The 25,523-nt window shown below is 36.4% G+C and overlaps 1 protein-coding gene across 5 annotated transcripts in view; it reads left to right on the plus strand.

The window, feature by feature from the left end:
- The first annotated feature begins 285 nt into the window (after positions 1-285).
- The window catches only part of LOC145666615 (uncharacterized), a 117,271-nt gene continuing 92,033 nt past the window's right edge, over positions 286-25,523 (plus strand). The window contains exons 1-3 of one of the 5 annotated variants that reach the window (XM_081734047.1): positions 286-355; positions 3,781-3,862; positions 14,905-15,058. In XM_081734047.1, coding sequence (XP_081590173.1) covers positions 334-355; positions 3,781-3,862; positions 14,905-15,058 — 258 coding nt within the window. In that variant the 5' untranslated portion in view covers positions 286-333. Of the gene's footprint in view, positions 480-589; positions 638-3,780; positions 3,863-14,618; positions 14,665-14,904; positions 15,059-25,523 lie in introns of those variants that run through there. The other 4 variants (XM_081734050.1, XM_081734049.1, XM_081734051.1 and 1 more) reach the window with 4 other exon arrangements.

Consider the following 25,523-nt stretch of genomic DNA (forward strand, 5'->3'; position numbering starts at 1 on the left):
ATTGATAGTTAAAATATTTGCGTCTGTTATGCAGTGATCTTTGTTCATATTATGGTATATTATGCTATGTTATATAATTATGCAACCCTAAAATTTTCAACTTTTAACTATTTCTGACGGTTGTAACACATCTGATGTTCTGAGATGTTTTAGCAATAAAATGTATTATTATTATTATTATTATTATTATTATTATTATTATTATTATTATTATTATTATTATTATTATTATTATTGTAATTAGTATAAGGTGGGAAATTCAAGAGTAGAATGGGATTTTTGACTAGAGATGGGATTTTATAATATTCCTGGTTGGCATCACTGCGGATCACCATGGGGATCTCCGGGCACGGAGGTAAAATTTGAAATTAAATATCAAACACTTTTAGATTTTTTCTATATTTATTTACTGGAAACGGTCAAAATGAACTTTAGTCCAACTTAAATTCTATATTTGCACGTAAATATGCATCTCATAGGTAAGTGCACACCATATTACCATTACTTATACACTACTCTATTAAAATATTATTAGCAATTTCGAATATAGTATACGAGAGTGCCTCATTTAGCGAGGACTCACGAAGTGCAGTCTTTTAAGGATTATTCATTGAGGATATAGGAACTTGAAAATGAGGTAAAAATGCGACTTTCATTTAATTACTGAGTAATATAAAATAAAATGTACGTCGGTTTGCGTTGCGTTTCGTTGTGTTTTATGGTATGCGAAGAATAATAATGTGCCCTTGTACGTAGTGTATGAGTATATGTGGGGGATTTGAAACACACATCGCATGTCACGTGCACGTGGATGCTTCTTACTACTTCTAAATGTAATAAAATCATTTTTATACGTAGTGCAACAGTAGGAAGTATCCACGCGCACAGATCATGAGGCACTGTTGTATACTATTACCGACCTGTTAAAGTTAACCTGCACCAGAGAATTAGAGATTACATCTCGAAAATCCTTGCTGAAAGTACAGAAAGTGAAACCAGAGAGAAAAAAGTATTTTTTTTCTAATGAATGTCTGTGTGGGTCCGTATAGTAAAACTGCACGAACTTTAGTATGCTGGGAGTACATATTTAGTGATGGAGGTTTTGACACGGTACTATTCCAGTTTACGTATCCGTGCTTGAATTCACGCAGTAGGGCTTTTAGGAAATGAACTATTAGTGCTTTATAAATTGTTTCAAATAAATGGGGGGAGTTACATTTATGAGTGCATATTCATTTTATGAGGCCATAACCGTTATATACTTTATGTTATGAATGAGAGTCCAAAAACATGTACCAACGTGTACGAAGTGACCAAAACATGAGTGCTATCGATTCCACTCCAGTTCCACTCCAGCTTAGTAGATTCGTACGGGGATGCGTCCAAAGGAAGCGTATGTGGTGCGTATATGGGATTGCATTTAGTATCTCCCAAATCCATCGTCGGCTCTGAAGCCGTTGTAAACGACGACGTTTATGTGTATACCCACCATTGCTGACGCACCCCTCGCTACAGTTCGAGCCCCTCTATGCTCCTTTGCCCTGACTCGGATAGCATTAATGCTTTTTAACGAACACCTAGCACAAGTTGGTCCGTGTTTTATATACTATAGTTTTTATGCCATATGTCCAGACTGTATTAATACTCATCACAATTACAAATAACGAATCATAATCACTACTAAGTGCCAGACTTAATATGTGATTTGGGGGAGAAATTAAATAATACCCCGTATATGTGTAAGCACAGTGTGGAAATACAGTACAGTGTTTCTCACGTTATTGGATACTTTTTATATCAGATAGCTTTATCTTCATTACATACACTATATTTACGTACAAACTTCTGGCTTTCTTATCGTGGTAAAAGTGTGGAGTTTGAATTACATTTCTTAATATTATTAGGTATGTTACAGAGTAAGATACGGGGCTAGTCTTCCGCAGATGGCGGCTCCGTGTTAGACCCATATAAACGTGTTTTCAATATTGTATTGCTTTTTATTTATTGTTATTTTAAATATACGTTACGGAATCTAGGTTGTTTCATTTCCGTTGCGCATTCTTAACTGTTAAGCACAAATATTTCTGATTTCGATACCTTCTTTGCTTTTCGCTAGATACTTATTCTTCTGCACTGTATTAGTACCTTCCCACTGTAAGTGTTGCAAAGAATACTGTGAATTCTTACCTTCTCCTATTTCCAAACAGGACTATATCTAACATTTTACTTCAGTACTACGTAGAAAAATTAATTAATTAGAAATTAATTTTCATTATTTAAAATCAGCTATTCAGCACTTATACAGAGCGCGCATATCTTTCTATGCCATGCTTATAATTCAATCTCATGTAAATTAAAAATACCGTATGTTACAAAATGTTTATAGGGTTTCGGAGACGTGAACCATAATCCCCCCCCCCCAAAAAAAAAAGAAATGTACAGAAGAAAATAGTTTTGGATATTACATCATTCGCTTGTTGTATACCAGGTATCGTTTAAATTCAGCTTTCTCGTTTACGTGCATATCTATCTTCAGTGACACGTGCTCCCTACGGATGCGCTACTGCGAGTGCCCTCTTGCTACGTCCCTGCTCTGATTCGGTTAAATACAGCTCGTGGATTTTAGTGGCAAACAAGCACAGCTTAGCCTTTCAGTTACACGAAATGGACCTACAGCTTAATATGGGATGCAAACCATATGTGCTCCCACCGAAAATCGAACTAGCTATTCATTTAGCTATGGGAGAACGTACCATTTAAGGATTTCCCTATGGGAGTGAAAAAAATAGGAAACCTTTTACAAGACAGCCGATCACTCTAAACTTAACAAACTCAAGAGAGTTTGAGAACTTCTTGAGACACACTTGAGACCTCATTTAAAAAGACACCGCTACTTATAATCCGTAGGAGCAGAAAGAGAATCAGAAAGCACTAGGAGAAGGAGCGGCGTGAGAGAACTCAGGCCACCGCGCGGGTAAAAAGTTATTGACATCTGGAAAATTCCATGGGTACTCTTGCTATTTACATAAAGTAAAAATGAAATAAAAAAGTGCATTCTTCACAATCCTCTTATTACAATATATGTTAGTTTGGTTCGTACTTTTAAAATTAATTTTTATAAAGTCTCTGTCAGTTAATATCAAGATAATACTGGGTTTTCCTTATATAAATCAATCAATCTTCTTGTTTGCGGTTCCATATTGCAGAAAAATTATAAGTAGACCTATATTTCAAACATAAACTGAATATTGTTTTGTTTATGCATTTCGATTTCAATCCTTTTCCAGCACTAAGGCTATATGAGACGTAAACTTACAGTTAACGGAGATCTGAACCATTTCTTTTAAAAAGAGATCCATGATTATGCTAAGCGAAACGACGATGATTAAATGAACAAAATGGTGGAATGAAGAAAGTGGGAGGAAACAGGAGAACTTCAAGCAAAACACACACACAAGATGTTTGTCCATCACAAAGCTCACTTGGCGAGAGCTGGGATCGAATAGGAACCGTACGCACCAGAGATGAGCTCTCTTCAACAGCCGCAGTGGCCCCAACTCCCACCTACTGATGTTGAAATAAAAGTTTTCATTTATCATCAACCGTTACCAGGTAGAAATGATAAATTTTATCTTCAAATGGAAATGTGTCTGAATTCTTTCTCTTTATTTTGCTTACTTGACATCCTATGCTTTGTATATAATATTATCTTATACAGTAATTATTTAATTTTATATGCTCGAAATTTTGTGTTAATTTTCAAACGTCATTCAATTTCAGGTGGCGTGCAGTTATTTCTTCGACACAATTTAAGTAATGAAACAATTGAAGGTGTAATAACAGCTCTTAGTCACATAGTTCAGTAAGTATTTTGTGTTAGCTAAGTATAGTTATAGCAAATGTATAGTTGGGGAAAAAATAATGAGGAAATAAGTAAATATACTTAATTACTACGTTTGTTGTTCAGACTTCATAAAATTGAGATAAATAAACAAAACTTAAACGACCTAAAAATATGAAAATGCCCTTCGTTCAATGTCAGAATTATTTTCTGGAGAATAATAATTTAAGTGCAATTTACCAAAATTTGCTCGTGTGAGGATACGTACATAGGAGGAGAAAGAACCTATGCTAAAATTATACTAGAAATATAATAATCTTTTTACGATTCCTAGGACACATTATAAGTTAGTATTACTTAATCTTAACAAATTGTAGCAGATGGTATCTGTGTTAAAAATATTAGCACCAGATTAAAAGAGCACTTAAGGGGAATTCCGATAAGGTAAAGAAGCTATTTTCGGGTTATCTAAGCACCTTCAATTAACCAAATATAATGTACAGGATATGAGTTTTGTACCGCACATCATCTTTAATTGAAAGAAATGTTTTTGAAGCATTTTATTATAGGAAAAACAAATCAAATAATGAAAAAGGCAATTTAGACTAACAATGGTATAACATTATCACTATGTTGCGAACGGTGATAATATTTCGAAAAATGTAAGCAAAAGGCTAATACTTACCGCAGAAAACAAACCACTCCTCTAGAGGAGTGGTTTCTAGAGAAGAAGTACGCTTTGCATATTTTAAATCCTTTTTAACCAATTTTACATATCCACATTTCTCACCATGTTTTAACTCCTTTTCGAACTGTGACTATTCTGAAGATGGAGATAATGTTCTCCGAAAGTACTTCCTAGAGGAGTGGTTTGTTTTCTGCGGTGAGAACTGGCCTTTTGCTTACATGAAATAACATTGTTACTAATTTCATTTTAAAAAAAACGTATAAATTTTATTACAATAGTTCACTTTATATACATGAACCTAAGTACAAGGATGGGTAGGACAAAAAATCTAAGAACCCTTCATACAGGACGCGTAAGTTTGGCCATCCACTGTACAACACGTATTGCAGATGCCGATCGTTTTTTGTTTTCAATGTGTCATGTGGACCTTCCTCTTCCATCAGCAGTAACCAGTTCACCTGTGATTGTCGTGGTGTGAAAGTGGTGCGGTAAAATGGGCGACCTGACAGACTTCCAAAGAGGCATGATCGTTGGTACCCGTCTGGTTGGAGCTTTAGTGGCAACAGTGGCGAACATTGTGGGGGTATCGAAAGGAAATGTGTCTAATGTCACGAGGGCATACACAATTCATGGGTCAACGACGTCTGCAAAGCACAACAGTGGTCGAAAGACAATCCTGTCAGATAGGGACCGGAGGGCATTAAAACGGATTGTAGCAGCTAAAAAGAAGATCACTGCAATGAAAATTACGTCTGTGATACAGTGAAACCTGTCTTTAGCGGAATCCAGCGGGACTTGCAAAAATTTCCGTTAAAGTGAGGTTTCCGCTTAGTGAAGGTAGACTTTTCCATTTCTTTAAAAAAAAAAATACATGCTTATAAAGGCCGTGCTCGTGGGTTTTCTCGGGGTTCTCCCGTTTCCTCCCACTTTCTTCATTCCACCATTTCACTCATCTCTCATTATCACCGTCTCCTTTAGCCTACCCGGCATAACCGTGGGACGTAAAACTAAAAGATTTCATTTCATTTCATGCTTATAAAGGGGCATACTGAGAAAATATATTGGTGTACGTACATTGTTCGATTACAGTACTTCTTTCTTCTACGAATAAATACACAAAAAAAATAAAATGAATACAAAATACGCAATGCACACCTTTTCTTTATTTTTCTAATAGCCAAGCAGGGTTTTCTGTGTACATTGCTTGCTGCTGCAAGCTGCATTCAAGCTGCTTGGCTGCTTGACTTTCGGCATAGAGTTTAGCCTGAGAAATTATACTAAGTGAATCAGAATCATTTTTTCGTAATTCAAATTTTTGCAGTTCCTTTAAACTTCTGAGAGAATCTTGATATGTATTTATTCTACATTATTCTTGGAACTCGGTATTGTATTCCTCTTCTTCCTCTATCTCGTTTTCTTCTTTCCGACATTCCGTATGATTCTTGATTAAGTTGCGGGAATTAAGGACAATTTGTGGGGGTGAATATGAGTAGTGGTTGGGGAAGGTCAACACTGTCCAGAAATATTTAACAAAAGAACGAACATTTTATCGCAGACAGTGTAATGTATGTCTCATAGAATGTCTAAACATCTTCTAAACGCCGTAGTCCGGAACTCAGAATTTTCCGTTAAATGTTTATTTTTCTTTCCGTTGTCCGCGTAACACAGTTTCCGCTTAAGGAAGGGAGTTTTACACGTTTTGTTCTGCAAAATTCATGGGGCCGTGAAATATTTCCGTTTAAGACAGTTTTCCGTTTAATAAAGGGTCCGTTGAAGACAGGTTTTTCTGTATATAGATATGTAGATAGAGTACCGCTCAAGAGGTTTTGAACATCCCGGACGTTTGTGAACATTACTTTTTACCATTATTTTGACACTAGTATTCTGCCCCTGTGTCGGAAATACTATCTAAAGCATAAAATTAGACGACAGTTGAATCGAAATCTGAGAAGTACTGAAGATAATATGTCTAATCATGCTTTTGAAACATTAAAAAAAAAATAAAAATAAAAAATAAATAAATAAATAAATAAAAAAAAAATTGATGTAGGGCTAGACAAAAGTGTGAAAGGTGAGGCAAGATATCAGTTTTGTTTACAAGATATAGACATGCATGGTCAATGGAATGACAGAAATTTGAAAGAAAGAAAAATCCAGTTGTTCCAGTTTATAGTTCTTTATCGCTTGTTCATATGGTAACGTCTAAAAAGGCAAAAATACCATACTTGAAAAAGTGTTTACGATGGTTTTGTGTATCCCATTGTTGCTCGTTGAACATCAACAACGAGCACTACGTCTACGCTCCCCACTTACCGACAATTGAGCACAAAAGCCCGTATACCGGTATTGGCCGTCGGAAACCCTTCTCGAAGTATAGTATTTTTGGCTTTTGAATGTTCACATATCAACAACCTATAAAAAACTACAAAATTTGGACAGCTGCATTTTCTTTCAAATTTCTGCCACTGCATTGACCCCACATGTCTATATTTTTCAAACAAAACGAATATTTTGCCCCACCTTCCACAGTTTTATATATAATATGCAATATCTGTAACAAATTTTCATTTTTTGGTCCCAATTTTAAGAAATATGATAGGACATACCATCTGTAGTACTTCTTAAATCTCGATTCAACTGTTGTCAAATTTTATGCTTGAGGCAGGAGTATTTTCTGCATATAGCGGCAAAGTTCTCGTATCAAAATAATAGCTTCGCTGTAGATGTTCACAAAAATCCAAGCTGTTTGAAAACTTTTGTGCGGTAGTATATATATATATATATATATATATATACATACAGGTGAATCAAAAGTCTGGAAGCGGTGGAATAACTCGAGAACTTCTGATCGAAAAATCAAAAAACACGTGTTTAGTAATAGTGAAAAAACTATCTGATGAAACCAAAATCGACCCTCTAGACCGACTCCCTGAGGGCTGGGGTGGGGTCAACTTTGAAATTTCAAATGGAAACTCCAATTTTTGATTGCAGATTTGGATTCTACGGCCCAAACTGTGTAAGGTTTCATCAACACTTTTCCGTCAATGCATAATAAGGCGCTATAATCTGCGAAAGTAAATTAATTGTTTAGGGTAAAAAACAAAGACATTTTGCTGTTAGCCAGAGAATCGTTACCAACAGATCCGTCACCGTTAAAGACCTGTCACTTATAAACGAATCGTTCAGGTGAACGTCTCTTTAACATATGAATGAACGAAGAAGCAATCCCATGTCATGTGTCACTAAACGTGTTATAATTCACACATCCACACATTGCATGTAAGAAGAGAAAACAGTAATGAAACGAATAACACACACACACAGGTATCACTTCTTGTACAAATGCTCCACTATAATGCCGAAATTGCAGGTTACGCCTATAACATTCGTCATGTCTATCCCGAACGTAAGTTCGATCAGCGTACTTAAGAGGTCTCCATGCCACGAAATTAAGGTGGTACCATACATACGTATTAAAATGTGCACTCTGTTCACACAATGCTCTTTAGTGGTAACTACTTTAGTTTTGAAATTATATTGGAACGACAGAATCAAATCTTGTCTAGGGTCCGATGTGATCAATTTGTTGATAACACATTATAGACATTTAAGAATTAAAGGATGAAAGGATTAAAAAGAAAAAGAAAAAATACTACTACAGACTACTACCACTACTACTGCTATAACAACAACTACTACAACAGCTACTAATACTAATGCTACAATTACTATTACTACTACAGCTGCTACTAGTTCCAGTACTACTACAACTACTAGTAGTACTATACTACTGTTACTATACTCCTACCATTGCTACTACTATTACTACTACTACAACTAATGCTACAATTCCTATTACTACTACTACTACTACTACTACTAGCAGATAATAATATAATAATAATAAGAAGAAGAAGAAGGAAAAAAGGAGAAAAGAAAGAATTCCATAATAATTTCACCAACCTAAAACTATGCGAGACCGCGAGCAATCTCTTGAGACTACTCGCGCGAGACTTACAGAGGTCTCGTCTCGCACAAGTCAAGCGAAACTATGGCGAAAATATTCATGATGCCATCGCTTCGGGGGACGACGTCGTGCCACTGCTGGGCCGAAGACAACCGTTTCTCTCATAGCTACCGTTCCTGAACAGCGGCGGAGCCGTCGCGGTGTCCGCTGCCAAGCCAACAAATAAGCAGCCGCCTTTGAACCAGCACTAACTCACCCTTTTCGCTGCTACCACCCAATAACCGACGACGATCCGACGAACTTCGTCGTCAATTGTTCATGGGGAACATCGCGATTCCAAAACCTAATAGAGGTTCGGATCTCACTTTCAACTGTAGGTCCCGCTGCGGAAAAGGAACGATAAATATCCTAACAAACCCAATAGTCACACATTTTCTTTTGTTTTTTTGATCACATGTATACTTATTTCACCATGTCCGCAGCATTGAAGCTAATTAAAGTTCATATAGGAAGTTCTCCTGATTTCGCCATTACAGCGCCACGTCACACAGCGACAACGATGTTTCGACTAAATCTTATACAGGTTTGTGCGCAGAATCCGACTCTGCAATAAGAAATAAAAGCTTCCATTTCAAATGTTTCAGCTAATCCCACCTAGCGGTAGGGTGCGGGATCGTGTTCGGTACCATTGAATAACTTTGTTGTTCGACTCGTATTTCTCAAAATACTGCACCTTGTACAGACGGTCGGAGCTAATATCAAGCTCATGAACGAAGAGGGGAGCATCTAATTTCGCCGATTACAGCATGATATCACACATCGACGAAAAAGTTTTGATTATACCTTACATTATTTGGGATGTAGTCTCCGAATCTTCAATAAAACATTGGAGTTTCCATTTGAAAAATCAATGCCCCCCCGCTCCTTTCCAGAAGGTGGGGGTAGAGTATTGCGTTTGATATCATCGGATAGCTTCTTGAAACATATTAAATACTTTTTTGCGCTTTTTTGATCAGAAGTGTATTTCTCCAGTTACTCTACCGTGGCCAAACTGTTGGTTCACCCGTTATTTCAAACATAAATTAGCTTGACAGTTACAGGCTATTTTTGATAATTTCACACCATTCGAACATTTGCACATTATAGGGCCAATTCTACACTATCCTGATATCTTTTAATCGTCAGATAAGATAACACAGGTAGCAGTGGTCATGTGTTATTTTGTGTAAGATGAGATCTACTACCGCGACAAAGTTGGATCATTCCTATAATTTATCTTTATCAGAGAATGGTACAATCGACCCTAATGAATGTCATATTTTAGCGATTAGAAAACAGTTATATCAATACATTTTCATCTCAGACACAGAAGTCAAAAAACACCATAGTGCAATAAGCAGATACTTCAATAGCTATACTTTTATTTAATTTTACTTTTACTTTTAATTGTTTTATTTTTTGTCCTGTACTCGCCGCTTTTGAATTTTCTCGTTTGCAACACTGATACTGCCCGAAGCCCGAATAAAGGTGTGCCTTTCTCTGTGTCTTCTGTCTGTGTGTAGTGTGCTTCCATCCAGTGACGATAAGGAACAGAGAAGTGAACCAGTGACACTGAACGGGAACAGAGATCGGAAATACTACCAAGCTCATAAACGAAATGGGAGTATTTAGGGGCCATTTATTTTCCCCGATTATTGCGCCATATTATGCATCGACGGAAAGTGTTGATGAAACCTTACATAGTTTGAGCCGTAGAATCCAAATCTGCAATCAAAAATTGGGGTTTCCATTTGAAATTTCAAAGTTGACTCCACCCCAGCCCCCAGGGGGTGGGTGTAAAGGGTCGAGTTTGGTTTCATCAGATAGTTTTTTTTTTTTTTTTTTTTTTTAATATTACTAAACATGTGTTTTTTGGTTTTTCGATCCGAAGTTCAGTTCTCAAGTTATTCCACCGTATCCAGACTTTTTGATTCACTCGTTATATATATATATATATATATATATATATACAGGATGTAACATTAATGCATGTCCAAAAGTGACGAGGTGATTGCGGAATTCAAATAAGAAAAATGTTCCTATAAACATGGGTCCAATGCCGCATCGTTTCCGAGATACAGGGTGTTCAAATGTCGAGTTCCTCCAATGGCTTACTATGGGAAAGTGAATGGAAATGTTCAATATTACAGGAATAATACAATCAAATGTAATTATGCCTGTGTCAATACATTTACACTAACCCATAGAGAATGAAACTAATCAACATTGCCAACCTGGTACAAAGTGTTAGGTTTTCAAATAGTACTAGGCGTCTACACGAAGTTGGCAACATTGTTACTCAATAACTTTACTTCGTGGCTTTTAACATTTAATTACTTTGTGACTTCATACGTAAGTTATTCTCATGTGTATTCATTTGTAACGACAGAATAACACTTTCATGCAAGAGTTTTGATCTATGAACCATTGTTTCCTATTGAGGGCCGTTAATTGACTTCACACTTGCCTTATCTTTCGAAAACGAAGCGGGATCTGCCCCATGTTTAGGAATGTTTTGATGTTAGCAACCATATGCTAACGTGTGGACGTCTAGTGCTATTTGAAAACGTAACACTTTGTACCAGGTTGGCAACACTGACAACCCAATAACGTTAAATATTGATCAGCTTCATTCTCTATGTTAGTGTAAATGTCTTTGCACTGGCATAATTCCACTTGATTGTATTTCTCCTGCAATATTAAACATTTCCATTCACTTTCCCATAGTGAGCCATTGGAGGGACTCGAGATTTGAGCACCCTGTATCTCGGAAAAGAAGCGGATTATATATATACACAGGTAGTCATTGAATGCAGCAAAATAGATAACAATATAGAACGGGTGACCCGAGTTCGATTCCTGGTGGAAGATAATGTTCGGATTCCACGTCAAGCTGTAGTTGCAGGTCTCATATAGCTGAAAGGGACACTAAACCCCAATTCAACCAATGAATAATAAACCGGTATGGCTACACTGAATCTACATTGCTTCAAAATATGTTTCATAGCTAGTGAATTCGACCACGTTTCAGGAACACTTTTGAATGAAGATAGTGTTTATAAATACCTGCAATTGAAGAAAATAAACAGGTTATTTGTTAGGAATTAAGTACAGTTAATCATTTATACATAGACATATAATTTTGGGTTGTTTAATAAAAACTTTGATACCTCCATTTTATTGGGAGACTATAATTTTCATTGTGTTCCTGGAACTAAGCGTGTGAAGAAATTTTTTGGTATAATATGACCTAAGTCTGTATTTAATCCCGGAGATGGATACTTGATTGAAGCTCAATACAGATACTGAAAACACGTTGTTTACACAGGAACATTTAAGAATACTTGTAATTTCTACATACGAACGTACTGTACATATAAACGTACTTTGTCGACCAGCATAGTTTTCTGTTCTTCGTGCTAGCGAACTATAATTTGACCTGCGTAAGACGTATGTCCACTCTGTTGTTGGCACTCTAGTTAAAAAATAAAGTGGTAGTTTTCCGTTCGTTTTTACCCCACAATATCGCAAGTTGTTGAAGCTATTCGTCACGCTTTAGACTAATGTCAAAGTTACTATACCTACCATTATGGTTTCCATTAACTTTGACTACTAGAAAACTTGCTTACTTCTCTTAAGACATTGTTCATTTGTCTGTTCAGCAGGGTGTTCCTTCTAGTAATGATCGCAAACAGCTCTAAATTTAATTGCAGCACGCAGTCTTTTCCATTAGACACATGAGGTCTTCGTGAAGGTGGTGTCTATCGGGAGAGGTCTGTATTGAAATACCTTATAATTCAGCTTGCAGTCTCTCATTCGTTTTTTATGTCCTGCTTAGTTGTACCGTTGACTCCAAAAGGTTGACTTCGACGCAATTGTCATGGAGTCTGAACACACTCGAAGAATTCTTACACGGGATGTACTTGAACCTGAACCCACAAAGTGGAGGTGATGTATATATTTCCTGAAAGCTTGGGCCAGGGTAAGATCGAAACCGTTACCAAAGTTGGGGAGGTCTCAAGCATTCCGCTTGAGGGCAGCACGTTACTCATTTTTATTAACACCTTTAAGCGTGTCTTAAAGTCCGTTGCAATCCCGAAAAATCTGAAACGACGAAACAGATATGAAAACAGAAAAACATGTCTTTCATAATTTCAAAAGTATAACGTATCAAAGTAAAATAAATTGTCCCAGGGTCCCAGACGGGGTCCAACTCAAAATTTTTAAATGGAAAGGGGGATCAACTTGTACATCGTATGAAAGTTGGTGTTAAATAACAGAAGATAAATCAAGTCGCGACTTTCTACGATAAGCCTGTGCAAAATAGCGGTGGGTCAAAATATCAACACAATCTTCATTGGAAAGTCTATGGCCACTCGTGTGTATCTGAGACGGTGGAATAGGTGTAGAAACAAAAACACAGATATGTCATTATTTCAAAAGTATAATGACTCAAAGTAAAAAAAAATGGTCCAGGTTCCCTCGCACGGTCCCAGACGGGGTCAAACTCAAAATGTTGAAATGGAAAGGGGTTCAAATTGAGTATCGTCTGAAAGTTTATGTTAAGTGAAAGAAGAAGAAACAAGTCTCTACTCTTGATGAAAAAGTCTATTGCCATTCCTATTAATCTGAAACGATGAAACAGATGAAAAAAAAAAAAAAAAAAGATATCAAAGGAAAAAAGAAATATCCCAGTTTCAACTGTAGAATCCCAGACGGGGTCCAACTCAAAAGTTTCAAGTGCCAAGGGGGGTAAATAAACACATCATGTAAAAGCTCATGTTAAATGATACAGAATTGGACATTGGACAAGTCTCGACTGTCGATAAGCATTGCAAAATGGCACTAGTCATTCATTTCCTTTGATACACTCTAGTTTTTGTTTTGTTTTGTCTTGTTTTTTCACCTGTATTACCGCTTCAGATTGATAGGAGTGACAATAGACTTTTTCATCAAGAGTCGAGACTTGTTTTCTCTTCTTTCACTTAACATAAGCTTTTATACGATACTCAACTTGAACCCCTTTCCATTTCAACATTTTGAGTTGGACCCCGTCTGAGACCCTGCGAGGGACTCTTGAACATTTTTTTTTTTTTTTTTTTTACTTTGGATCATTATACTTTTGAAATAATGACATATCCGTGTTTTTGTTTCTACACCTATTCCACCGTTTCAGATTCATGCGAGTGGACATAGACTTTCCAATAAAGATTGTGTTGATATTTTGACCCACCGCTATTTTGCACAGGCTTATCGTAGAGAGTCGCGACTTGATTTATCTTCTTTTATTTAACACCAAGCTTCATACGATATGTAAGTTGACCCCGCTTTCCATTTAAAAATTTTGAGTTGGACCCCGTCTGAGACCCTGCGGGGGACCCTGGGACAATTTCTTTTACGTTGATACGTTATATTTTTGAAATTATGAAAGACATGTTTTTCTGTTTTCATATTTGTCCCACTGTTTCAGATTTTTCGGGATTGCAACGGACTTCGAGACACGCTTAAAGGTGTTAATAAATATGAGTAACGTGCTGCCCTCAAGCGGAATGCTTGAGACCTCCCCAATTTTGGTAATCGGTTTCGATCTTACCTTGACACAAGCTTTCAGGAAATATATACATCACCCCCACTTGGTGGGTTCAGGTTCAAGTATATTCCGTGTTAGATAGACATCCCGAATCTTAGAAACCAACACAATTCCTAATTCAACTACCTGAATTTGTCCTAACCATGAACAACTTTTGCATGGATAATACTCATTACTTCCGATTCTTGGTTTATTTAGAAAATAGAATTTTTCAATTTTACGTACTATGATTATGCTGTGTAGTCTAAATGACAACGATGGCGATGAGAATTAATGAAATGCGAAATTCAGAAAGGGGAGGAAACGGGCAAATCCAAGGAAGCCTACACACACACAATGGTGGTCCACTACAAACCCCTTTTGGCGCAAGGTGGAATCAAACCACCCTATGTACCAAAGTTGAACACTCTTTAAGCTACTGTGGCCCCTGATTGATCTAGAGTTATCATTCCTTTTCAATGTCGAGGCTGTATGAGACGTAGTCCTAAACTTAACTTGAACTTCCACTGGGAGTCCAACACTGGTTTCCTGCGTCCAAGGCGAGTATGCTCCCATTGTTCTTTGAAAAAATGATGATAGACCTGGAAATATGGTTGCAGATGGTTGTTACGGAAATAAATTCGGTACACTACCAACACTTGAAACAATGTCTTTTGCTTGCAAGGTAGAAATCTTATCATGAACGTTGTCTATCGTTAACATAATTTTAGTTGAAGTCTGCGTGACTTGTCAGACAACAGATTATAAAGAAGAAATAATAATAAATACTTTTGTTTTAGGTTTGATCCAGAATTCTTTTTGGTGGAGTTGGAAACGTACAACGGGAGGAAGCATATAGTCGTGACATCACAACAACTTGTACATCGTCGTCATGAACTTGAAGTTTTGTCTGCGGTTGTATTCACTAATCTTCAACCAGGAGTTATTGTTTCGGTAAATATGTTATGTACATATAACTAGCTGTTATGCCCGATCTTCGCACGGATCAGATAAAATATCAATGTAAACAAACTGAACAACGAAAGAACAATTAAAAAACATTTCTAAAATTTTATCTATTTTGTGTGAATGTATATCCAACAACGTAGATGTATTTTCATTGGGATGGCTGATGGGGACCGAATTTGAACGTAAACACTATCGGGTGTGTTACTATACATCTGAGCGACCTCGATAAATATGGATTCGAAACAAATATTGGTCATTTTTTACTACTTTTACATATCCCGAGAAACGCCCCCTATGACTCACTGGTTCTGTTTTTCAAAAAACAACTTTTCTCGCCCCCAGCCGATGGGGGCTGTATTTGGAAGTCAATGCCTGTGGGAGTATCACCATTCATTCAGCGACAGTGAAAACTATGGATTTGATACTAATATCGGTCATTTTGGATTATTTTTCCATGTCTCGATGTCCCTCTATTATGCCCCCCGTTCCTTAGCTGATAGGGGCTAAATTTGAAAGTAAACGCGATTTTGAGTTTTACCATTAAGCTCAGCGACCTCGTAAACTATGGATTTCACACTAATATCGGTCATTGTGGATTATTTTTACGAGTCTTGGTAACCCCTTTATTATGGCCCCGTTCCTTAGCTGATGGGGGCTAAATGTAAAAGTGAACACGATCTTGAGTTTTACCATTGAGCTCAGCGACTCCGAAAACTATGGATTTGTCATTAATATCGGTCATTTTAGATTATTTTTACATGTTTCGCAATGCCCCCCTCCGAGACTCCGGCCCGCCTACAGTGGTGGATGAATTTAAAAAACATCGCTAATGGAAGTGTCACCATTGATCTCAGCGACCGCGAAAACAATGGATTTGACACTAATATCGGTCATTTTCTACTACTTTTACATATCTCGGTATCCCCTTCCCTGGTGACATCCGGTCCGCAGGTGAATAGGGTGAATTTGCAAGTTCATTCGATCTGAGTTTCACCGTTGATCTCAGCGACCGCGAAAACTATGAATTCGACACTAATATCGGCCATTTTCCACTGCTTTTACATGTCTTGTAAACGTCCCCCTGAAACCCCTGGTTCGAATTTTGAAAAAAAAAAAAAAAAGCTTGACCTTTGTCTGGGGCCTGGACCAAGGTATCCGTGACCAAAATGTGGTAACTCTCGGTCTACTCGTCTGGTCCTCAGGCCGCACACAGAATAGACAGCAGACACACAAACAAACTATTTATTTTATTTATATTAAATGTAATGTTTACTTACAGTAGTCGAAGAGCGTTATTATCTGCCGATATATTACGTCGACTCTTCGTTTCTTAGGGCTTACAGAGCGTAAGTAGTAAGGGCATAATCCTATCTTAATGTTGGTTATCCAATGTAGGGGGTCATGGACCATACCGTTAGTGCGAATGGGTCAGAGGTAGTTTGGCCCGGGATTGCGTCCCTATTGAAATTTTGCTTATGCTTACTCAGGAGCCAGGGACCAGGGAATGCATAAGACCACCCAGGGTACATAAGATTACCTTGGTTATCCAATTAAGGGGTCCATGCACCATAGCGTTAGTGCGAATGAGTCAAAGAGAGTTTGGTCCGATTATTGCGTCACCTATTGAAATCTTGCTTATACTTACTCAGGGGCCATGCATGCTAGTGCGAATGAATCAGAGGTATCTTGGCCCAGCTAATGCGTTTGTATTACGTCATTGAATTGGGGTTTTTGGAATAGAGGTTATGATGGTTTAATTGTTTTCTTTTATGGGTATAAAACTACTAAAAACATGGTCTTTGATCTCTTTCTTGATGATTTTTTACATTATGAATTAGTTTATAGTAATAGTATGAATTAGTATTAATATTAATATGAAAATCGAAAACTTTGGGAGGAATTGATAGGACTTATGGGACTCGAACCATGGTATTAGAATGTCAAAAAGTATGTTCATGAAAGCATACATTTATTTGAGACGCATAAAAGAGAGGAAGGGTCGATCCCGGACCTGGTTTGTACTTCTTAATAACAACAATAATTTATATCGTATTCGTTTGTGGATTAAATAAAAATGTTGCAAAGTTTAAAAAGCTTCTTCGTGTATTGGCTTATAATCATATGTTTAAAAGCAAACATCAGATATATTGTGTTACATAACACCGTGCTCGTGGGTTTTCTCGGGGTTATCCCGTTTCCTCCCACTTTCTTCACTCCACCATTTCACTCATTTCTCATTATCACCGTCTCCTTTAGCCTAATCGTGGGACGTTAAACTTAAAGATTTCATTTCATTTCATTTCATATATTGTGTTACATGTGCTTACGTATTCGTTGTCAGTATAATTTACACTGCTTGTTCGAACATATACGCTGTTTAATTGTCAAATAGTGTAATGGTTTACTTTGAAAAAATATATTCATTCTTTGAGAAGGTGAAAAGGGATGGAATGAGGTGATTTTTGACCTAGTTAGTACCTTTCGTGTTCGTTCGTGGATAAATGATAATGACGTCACCTTTACTTTTGCTTAAATCTGATTGGTTCATTGTACAGAGGTTGTTGAGTTACATTTAGCCAATTTCGACTTACCTAAAAATTTAGAAGAATCCATGACGCTAGGCCCGTAAGTGCTCGATGTGTTTCCCTTGGTTCCTAACAGTAGCCCGACAACGTAATTTCCACTGTAATAGGCTTTTTGAAGAACTGGGAGGAAAATCTTGTCCCATTCCCTTTGCACAGCTTTCCAAAGTCCTTCCATAGTTGTTACACACCGTTTTTCCAAAGCCCGCTTCAGCAATTCAAATCCACAATAGTCCATAGGACTTACATCTGGAGATTTAACAGGTACCTCATTGAAAGGTATCACCTGTATACCACTTGTCTCCTCCATCTCCCTGTAGAATGCGAGGGACGATCGTAAGGTACGTGATGAGGCCTTGTCCATGTAAATGCGCACCACATTGGCGTCATTTCCGTACATTGTTGGAATCTCATGCTCCGCATGATCTGCTCCTAAAAATAGTGCGAATTTATTTTGCAGTTTTTCGCCACCCTACGAATCTTCAGTTTACTTCGGTAACAGTAGCCAGTAACGACCATGAACCTTTTTAGGAAGGATTCTTTACAGACACGGACCCACCTTCTGAAGTACTTGGTGCCTTTCTCTCGATACATGATGGTTCTTGGTTTGCAGTCGGAAAGGTAAATCCATACTTCATCGAGCGTTACGACGTACATCCACCTTTGTTTTGCCGGATACTGTTCGTACAGCTTCCGGTCGTTACACTTTCGTTCCTTTTCGTGGGCATTCGTGAAAAGATGGCCGGAGCTTTCATGACTTTTTCCAGCTTGAGTTGGTGGTATAACGTCCGGCTCACAGTCCCCAAAGACACGTCAAGACGATTGGCGGATTTTCTTGCATTGCCATTTTGCGAAGTTTCGTCTGCATGGTGGAGGTGGCCTTGGTGCTATCCTGCTTCCTAGGCAACTTCGTTGGTGATCCAACACTAAAGTGGGCGTCATAAAGGGCTGCAACATAGCCTTCCCAACACGGGCTTAGTTTGGGCGACATTTTGGTCACAGAGCGGAAACCCACACACTTGGAAACAAATTTAACACAACACTCACAACAATGGTCCTGTTTTGTGCGTTATTGTCTTCCGCGCGGAAAAGCAACTCCGTTCCCAGGAAGCCACTGCACAACACTGCAGGACGCCAAGAGCCAGGTCGGTTGAGTCCATCCTGCCCGGGAGGGGGAAGGAACGAAATCGGCCCTACGTAGGCTGAACAACCTCTGTAATAACGATTTACCATACTTATGTAACGGGATAACATCGACGAGTTATTTCTTACAAAACAAGAACATATATGTGTAATAGTTTACTTTGAAGAAATACATTCATTCCTAGAGGAGGTAAAAGAGGGAAGTGATAAGATGATTTCGAACCTAGATCGTACCTTTCGTTTCCGATCGTGGGTAAATAATGACGTCACATTTACTCTTTGCTTAAATCTGATTGGTTCATTGTAATAACTCTTCTAATGAGATAACAATGAGTACGAAACATTGTTACTGGTTTGAGCGATTTAAACGTTCAGCGTTCCAGTGTTTAGTTTAATTAGTAACGGCTTAGCTGATGGAAAATTTTTCCGGCAGAACTTGTTAAATGTCATTTATGTTCATGGATAATAATGTTCTCAATATTCTGCAATATTTGTAAGCTTGATTGGTTCTTTTATTACATTATATGGATCAGTATAGGCTTTTATATGGTAAGGGTATATGAACGAACGTGATTGGTACCAACTTTTTGTGGGTTACTTTGGCAGAACCGAAGTCATGGTCTCCAGAACTAATTTTAGTATTTGATCACCTAAAATTGCCAAGGATATAATTTTGGAAGGTTTCTAACTTCATGTATTCTCTATATTACGTTATAGACGTGCACTATCTAGATTTAGTCTTCGAAGGTCATGAGTTTGAATCTCGATGAGAGCTTATATGACTTTGATATTAACTTAAATTCTTATGGTGTTAAGGTTTATTCTCTACATAGACGTTGTGTGAGTTGTTCAAAGCAGAGTTTGCTGTCACTTTACTTACATATAATAAGGATATGCGTATCTTAATGCACTCCTCTTAAGTTTTTTATAAGAGATAACCATGATACTTTAAGGTCACCTTCTTGGTTCTGGTTTTAGTTCGTGTGATTTAAATCTTAAATAACTTTGACAGTTTAGTTTAAATCATCATTACAAAATATTTTAGTACGTGCAAAAAATTTCAGTGAGTGGAAAGATAGAATTGTTTCACGGTTAACTGTCAAACCTTATCCGGTTTTAACTATTCGGTTAAAAATAAACTGTTTTTAACTATTCGATTAACAAATAAAAGGTTTTTAACTATTCGATTAACTTTTGAATCTTCACTAATTTCTAATTATTACAAAAGTTCAAGTGAAAATTTGAAACTCAAATTTTTTCGAACTCGTTTCAAATCAAAAATATTCAAACTAAAATTTTTCGAATTAAAAACATCAAACTAAACTTTTCGAACAAAAACTTGAAATCAAAATTTTCGAATTCAAATTTTCAAACGAAAAATTGAAACTGAAATTTGTGAATTAAAATTTTCGAAAGAAATTTTGAAAAATAAAATTTTGGAACAAAAAATTTGAAATAAAAATTTTCGAACTAGGAATTTTAAACTAAAATTTTCGAAAAATGAAAATCAAAATCTTCGAATAGAACTTTCACACCAAAAGAAGTTCAAACCAAATTTTCGAACCGAAGAGAATTGAAGCCAAGATTTTTCAAATCAAAAAATTTTAAACTGAAGTTATCGAATTAAGTTTTAACCTGTTTTCAAACTAAAGATTTTATAACTTGAAATTTTCAAATCAAATTTTGGACCTAAAGTTTCAACCCATAAATTTTCGAACTGAAAGTTTAAAGTTTGAAAAAAAAACGGAATTCAAAATTTTCAAACTTTTTAAAAAAAAATTTAAACAGGTTTGAAAGGGATCACTCGACTACATTTATAATTTTAAAGTTCAAAGTGTAAAATCAAGTATTGTATTTCAAGCTCGAATTAGAAGTTAGAGGTAACTTCTGGTTAACCAATTTTTGGTCAAGGTAACTTTTCATCAATAACTATCCTATATTCAAATATTATAGTCATAAAAGTTCACCATTTTAAATGAGGAGAAAACCCCCCATAAAATTAAAAATTTGGCAATGATTTGTTTGGTCATAACTCATTTCATAAGGCATAACCATATCCGTTTACTGATTTTAAAATTTAAATTGTCTTGAAGAAATATTCGGAACTAAGTTTTGAGATGATGAACCGTTTGAAAAGCCATAGACGGACCGAGACATTGATATTGCTTGAAATTAGGTTTAATCAATCTTCATCCCATCAGCTTCAGAACCGTTGTAGTGAATTGTAACCTTTTATTTGTTTAAGATCAACGTCTACGTGATGAGCTAGTTAGCCAGCTATAACAGGACTTTGTTTTCGCATCATCATGAAAGCACGCAAAGCTTCTTAGAACCATCTAACTGGTCAAAGCCTCTACGGTACTTGATCAAGACGTGAAACCCGAATCCCTACCCGCCTTTGGTGCGAGCGATCCCGGTGGGGCTACTTGGTCGGAAAAGTGTAACAGCTTTTTCAGGCCAGCCATCTTGAGTGAGGTTTTTCCTGTGGGTTTCCCTCACTCACCAGGCAAATGTCGGGATGGTACCTAACATAATGGTTCCAGGCCGCTTCCCTCCTTTAGCCATCCTTTCTTCCTTCCATTTCCTTGGATAATGTGCTCGCCGAGTGACGTCATCCCTCATATACGTGACGAACTAAATGGCTTTAGATCCCAACAGCCCAGAAATCTAATTCATAATTCCGAGTTGCTAACACAGAACAAAGATAAATGCATGTTTTCAAGACCTTGAATCGAACGCATTTTAAGGAATGAGTACTTACCACAGTGATCCTCAATCTGATGAATTCAAGAAACCTTAAAATCAATCCCGCTTGATTTAAACAAACTTGTTAGCCTTTATAACAGAACAAAGCAAAACGCTAGTATGTACAAATTCTTTCAGCTGACATTAATCATCTACCGCTCTCTCTCTCTCTCTCTCTCTCTCTCTCTCTCTCTCTCTCTCAAGACAAAGTACAACTGAAGATAGGTTGAATGCATTACGAAAAGAAGCTTTCCTTAACCTGGTGATAAATTCCTGTGACTAAGTTGTGGCATTATCAATGTATGTTACCTCATCGATAAAATTTTCAAATTTGAGCTCCTCATCTGTGAAACACAATGTACAGGTCCACGTTTGGATTTCGTAATTAAAACAAATGCGATTTGCTTTGGCAAGGTCGGTTAAGACAATTTCTGCAAGTGTCAGCATCAGCTGTACTTCCTTGAGAACGACAACTTTTCATGGAAAGACAGACGCATGACGTTTTGAATGCGAATGAAGTTTACGCACTGTTGTAAAACAGTGATTTTTTTTTCAATCTGACACATCGCGAAGTGTAATTCAGAACCTCTCCATATTGCGTAATGGTTCATCACTCGCACGATTCCAGGGAATCACTATTGCCGTGCACGAAACACACTTTCAAGATGACTGAGCTTTAAATGATGTCTCAAACAAAAATGCAAATGCTGCATTCTTTACCTATGACGAAATTCATTACGAAACTGACCCGTACCTTCATGTGATTTCAAGTACAGAATCAAGATTTCTTTGAATTGAAAATCGATCAGTTTTCAGTATAATGTTCCAAGAGCTTACCTGGGTCAATTTTAAGGTTTCTTGAACTCATCAGATTGAGAATCGCTGTGGCAAGTACTCTTCCCTTAATATGGTCCAGGGTTTGATTCAGGTTCTTGGAAACATGCATTTATGTTTGTTCTGTGGTAGAGATTCGGAATTAGGAATTAAATTTCTGGGCTGTCTGCATCTAAGGCCATTTAGTCTGTCACGTATATGAGGGATGACGTCACTCGGCGAGCACACTATCCAAGGAAATGGAAGGAAGAAAGGATGGCTAAAGTAAGGAAGCGGCCTGGGACCAATATGTTAGGTACCATCCCGACATTTGCCTGGTGTGAATGAGGGAAACCCAGGAAAAACCTCACTCATAATGGCTGGCTTGAAAAAGCTGTTACACTTTTCCGACCGAGTGGCCCCACCGGGACTGCTCGCACCTAAGGCGGGTAGGGATTCGAGTTTCACGTCTTGATCAAGTACCGTAGAGACTTTGATCAGTCTGATGTTTCTAACAAGCTTTGCATGCTTTCATAATTATACGAAAACAAAGTCTGGTTATAGCTGGCTAACTAGCTCATCACGTAGACGTTGATCTTAAACAAATAAAAGGTTACAGTTCACTACAACGGTTCTGAAGCTGATGGGATAAAGCTTGATTAAGCCTAATTTCAAGCAATATCAATGTCTCGGTCCGACTATGGCTTTTCAAACGGTTCATCATCTCAAAACTTAGTTCCGAATATTTCTTCAAGACAATTTAAATTTTAAAATCAGTAAACGGATATGGTTATGCCTTATGAAATGAGTTATGACCAAACAAATCATTGCCAAATTTTTAATTTTATGGGGGGTTTTCTCCTCATCTGAAATGGTGAACTTTTATGACTATAATATTTGAATATAGGATAGTTATTGATGAAAAGCTACCTTTGCCCAAAATTGGTTAATCCCTACCTTTAACTTCTAGTTCGAGCTCGAAATCCATTAATTAATTTTACACTTTGAATTTTAAGATTATAAATCTTTGTTGAAAGCCGTTTATTTCTAAGGTATAATCTGATTGTGATATCTTTCAAACCTCTGTTTAAATTTTTTCAAAAAGTTTGTTTGAAAATTTAGAATTCCGTTTTTTTTTTGGTTCGAAACTTTAAACTTTGTTCGAAAATTTGGGGTTGAAATTTTAGGTCCAAAAATTTGATTTGAAAGTTTCAAGTTATAAAATTTTTAGTTCAAAAACAGGTTAAAACTTTTAATTCTAAAATTTCAGTTTGAATTTTTTAGATTTGAAAAATCTTGATTTCAATTTTCTTTGGTTCGAAAATTTTAGTTTCAACTTTGTAGTTCTAAAATTTGATTTAAACTTCTTTTGATGTGAAAATTCTATTCGAAAATTCTGATTTCATTTTTCGAAAATTTTAGTTTAAAATTCCTAGTTCGAAAATTTCGGTATGAAATTGTTTGATTTGAAAAATTTGAATTCGAAATTTTTTTATTTCAATTATTTTGTTCGAAAATTTTGGTTTGAAATTTTTTCAAAATTTGTTGCGAAAATTTTAATTTGAAAACTTTTAATTCACAAATTTAATTTCAATTTTTCGTTTGAAAATTTGAATTCGAAAATTTTGATTTCAAGTTTTTTTTCGAAAAGTTTAGTTTGATGTTTTTAATTCGAAAGATTTCAGTTTGAATATTTTTGATTTGAAACTTTTGAGTTCGAAAAAAATTGAGTTTCAAATTTTCACTTGAACTTTTGTAATAATTAGAAATTAGTGAAGACTCAAAAGTTAATCGAATAGTTAAAAACCTTTTATTTGTTAATCGAATAGTTAAAAACAGTTTATTTTTAATCGAATAGTTAAAACCGGATAAGGTTTGACAGTTAACCGTGAAACAATTCTATCTTTCCACTCACTGAAATTTTTGGAACGTACTAAAATATTTTGTGATAATGATTTAAACTAAACCGTCAAGGTTATTTAAGATTTAAATCACACGAACTAATACTACGACCAAGAAGGTGGCCTTAAAGTATCATGGTTCTCTCTTATAAAAAGCTTAAGAGGAGTGCATTAAGGTACGCATATCCTTATTATATGTAAATAAAGTGACAGCAAACTCTGCTTTGAACAGCTCACACAACGTCTATGTAGACCATAAATATTAAACACCATAAGAATTGAAGTTAATATCAAAGTCATATAAGCTCTCATCGAGAATCAAACTCATGACCTTCGAAGACTAAATCTAGACAGTGCATACCTATAACGTAATAAAGAGAATACATGAAGTTAGAAACCTTCCAAAATTATATCTTTGGCAATTTTAGGTGATCAAATACTAAAATTAGTTCTGGAGACCATGACTTCGGTTCTGCCAAATTAACCCACAAAAAGTTGGTACGAATCACGTTCGTTCATATACCCTTACCATATAAAAGCCTATACTGATCCATATAATGTAATAAAAGAACCAATCAGGCTTACAAATATTACACAATATTGAGAACATTATTATCCATGAACATAAACGACATGTAACAAGTGTTGTCGGAACAATTTTCCATCAGCTAAGCTCTTACTAACTAAACTAAACACTGAAACACTGAACATTTAAATCGCTCAAACCAATAAGAATTTTTAATACTCATTGTTATCTCATTAGGAGAGTTATTATAATGAACCAATCAGATTTAGGAATGGAATACATAGGAATGAATGTATTCTTTCAAAATAAACCATTACACGTATATGATCTTGTTCTGTCGTAAGAAATAACTCCTCGATGTTATCTCGTTACATAAGTATGGTTAATCGGTATTACAATGAACCAATCAGATTTAAGCAAAAGTAAAGGTGACGTCATTATTATTTATCCACGAACGGACACGAAAGGTACTAACTAGGTCCAAAATCGCCTCATCCCATCCCTTTTCTCTTTCTCAAAGAATGAATATATTTTTTCAAAGTAAACCATTACACATTATTTGACAAACACCGTATATGTTCGAACAAGCAGTGTAAATGATACTGACAACGAATACGTAAGCACATGTAACACACTATAGCTGACGTTTGCTTTTAAATATATGATTATAAGCCAATACACGAAGAAGCTTTTTAAACTTTGCAACATTTTTATTTAATCCATAAACGAATACGATGTAA

The sequence above is a fragment of the Thermobia domestica genome, chromosome 12 (genome assembly GCF_964235325.1).
Source record: "Thermobia domestica chromosome 12, izTheDome1.hap1.1, whole genome shotgun sequence".
NCBI lineage: Eukaryota > Metazoa > Arthropoda > Insecta > Zygentoma > Lepismatidae > Thermobia > Thermobia domestica.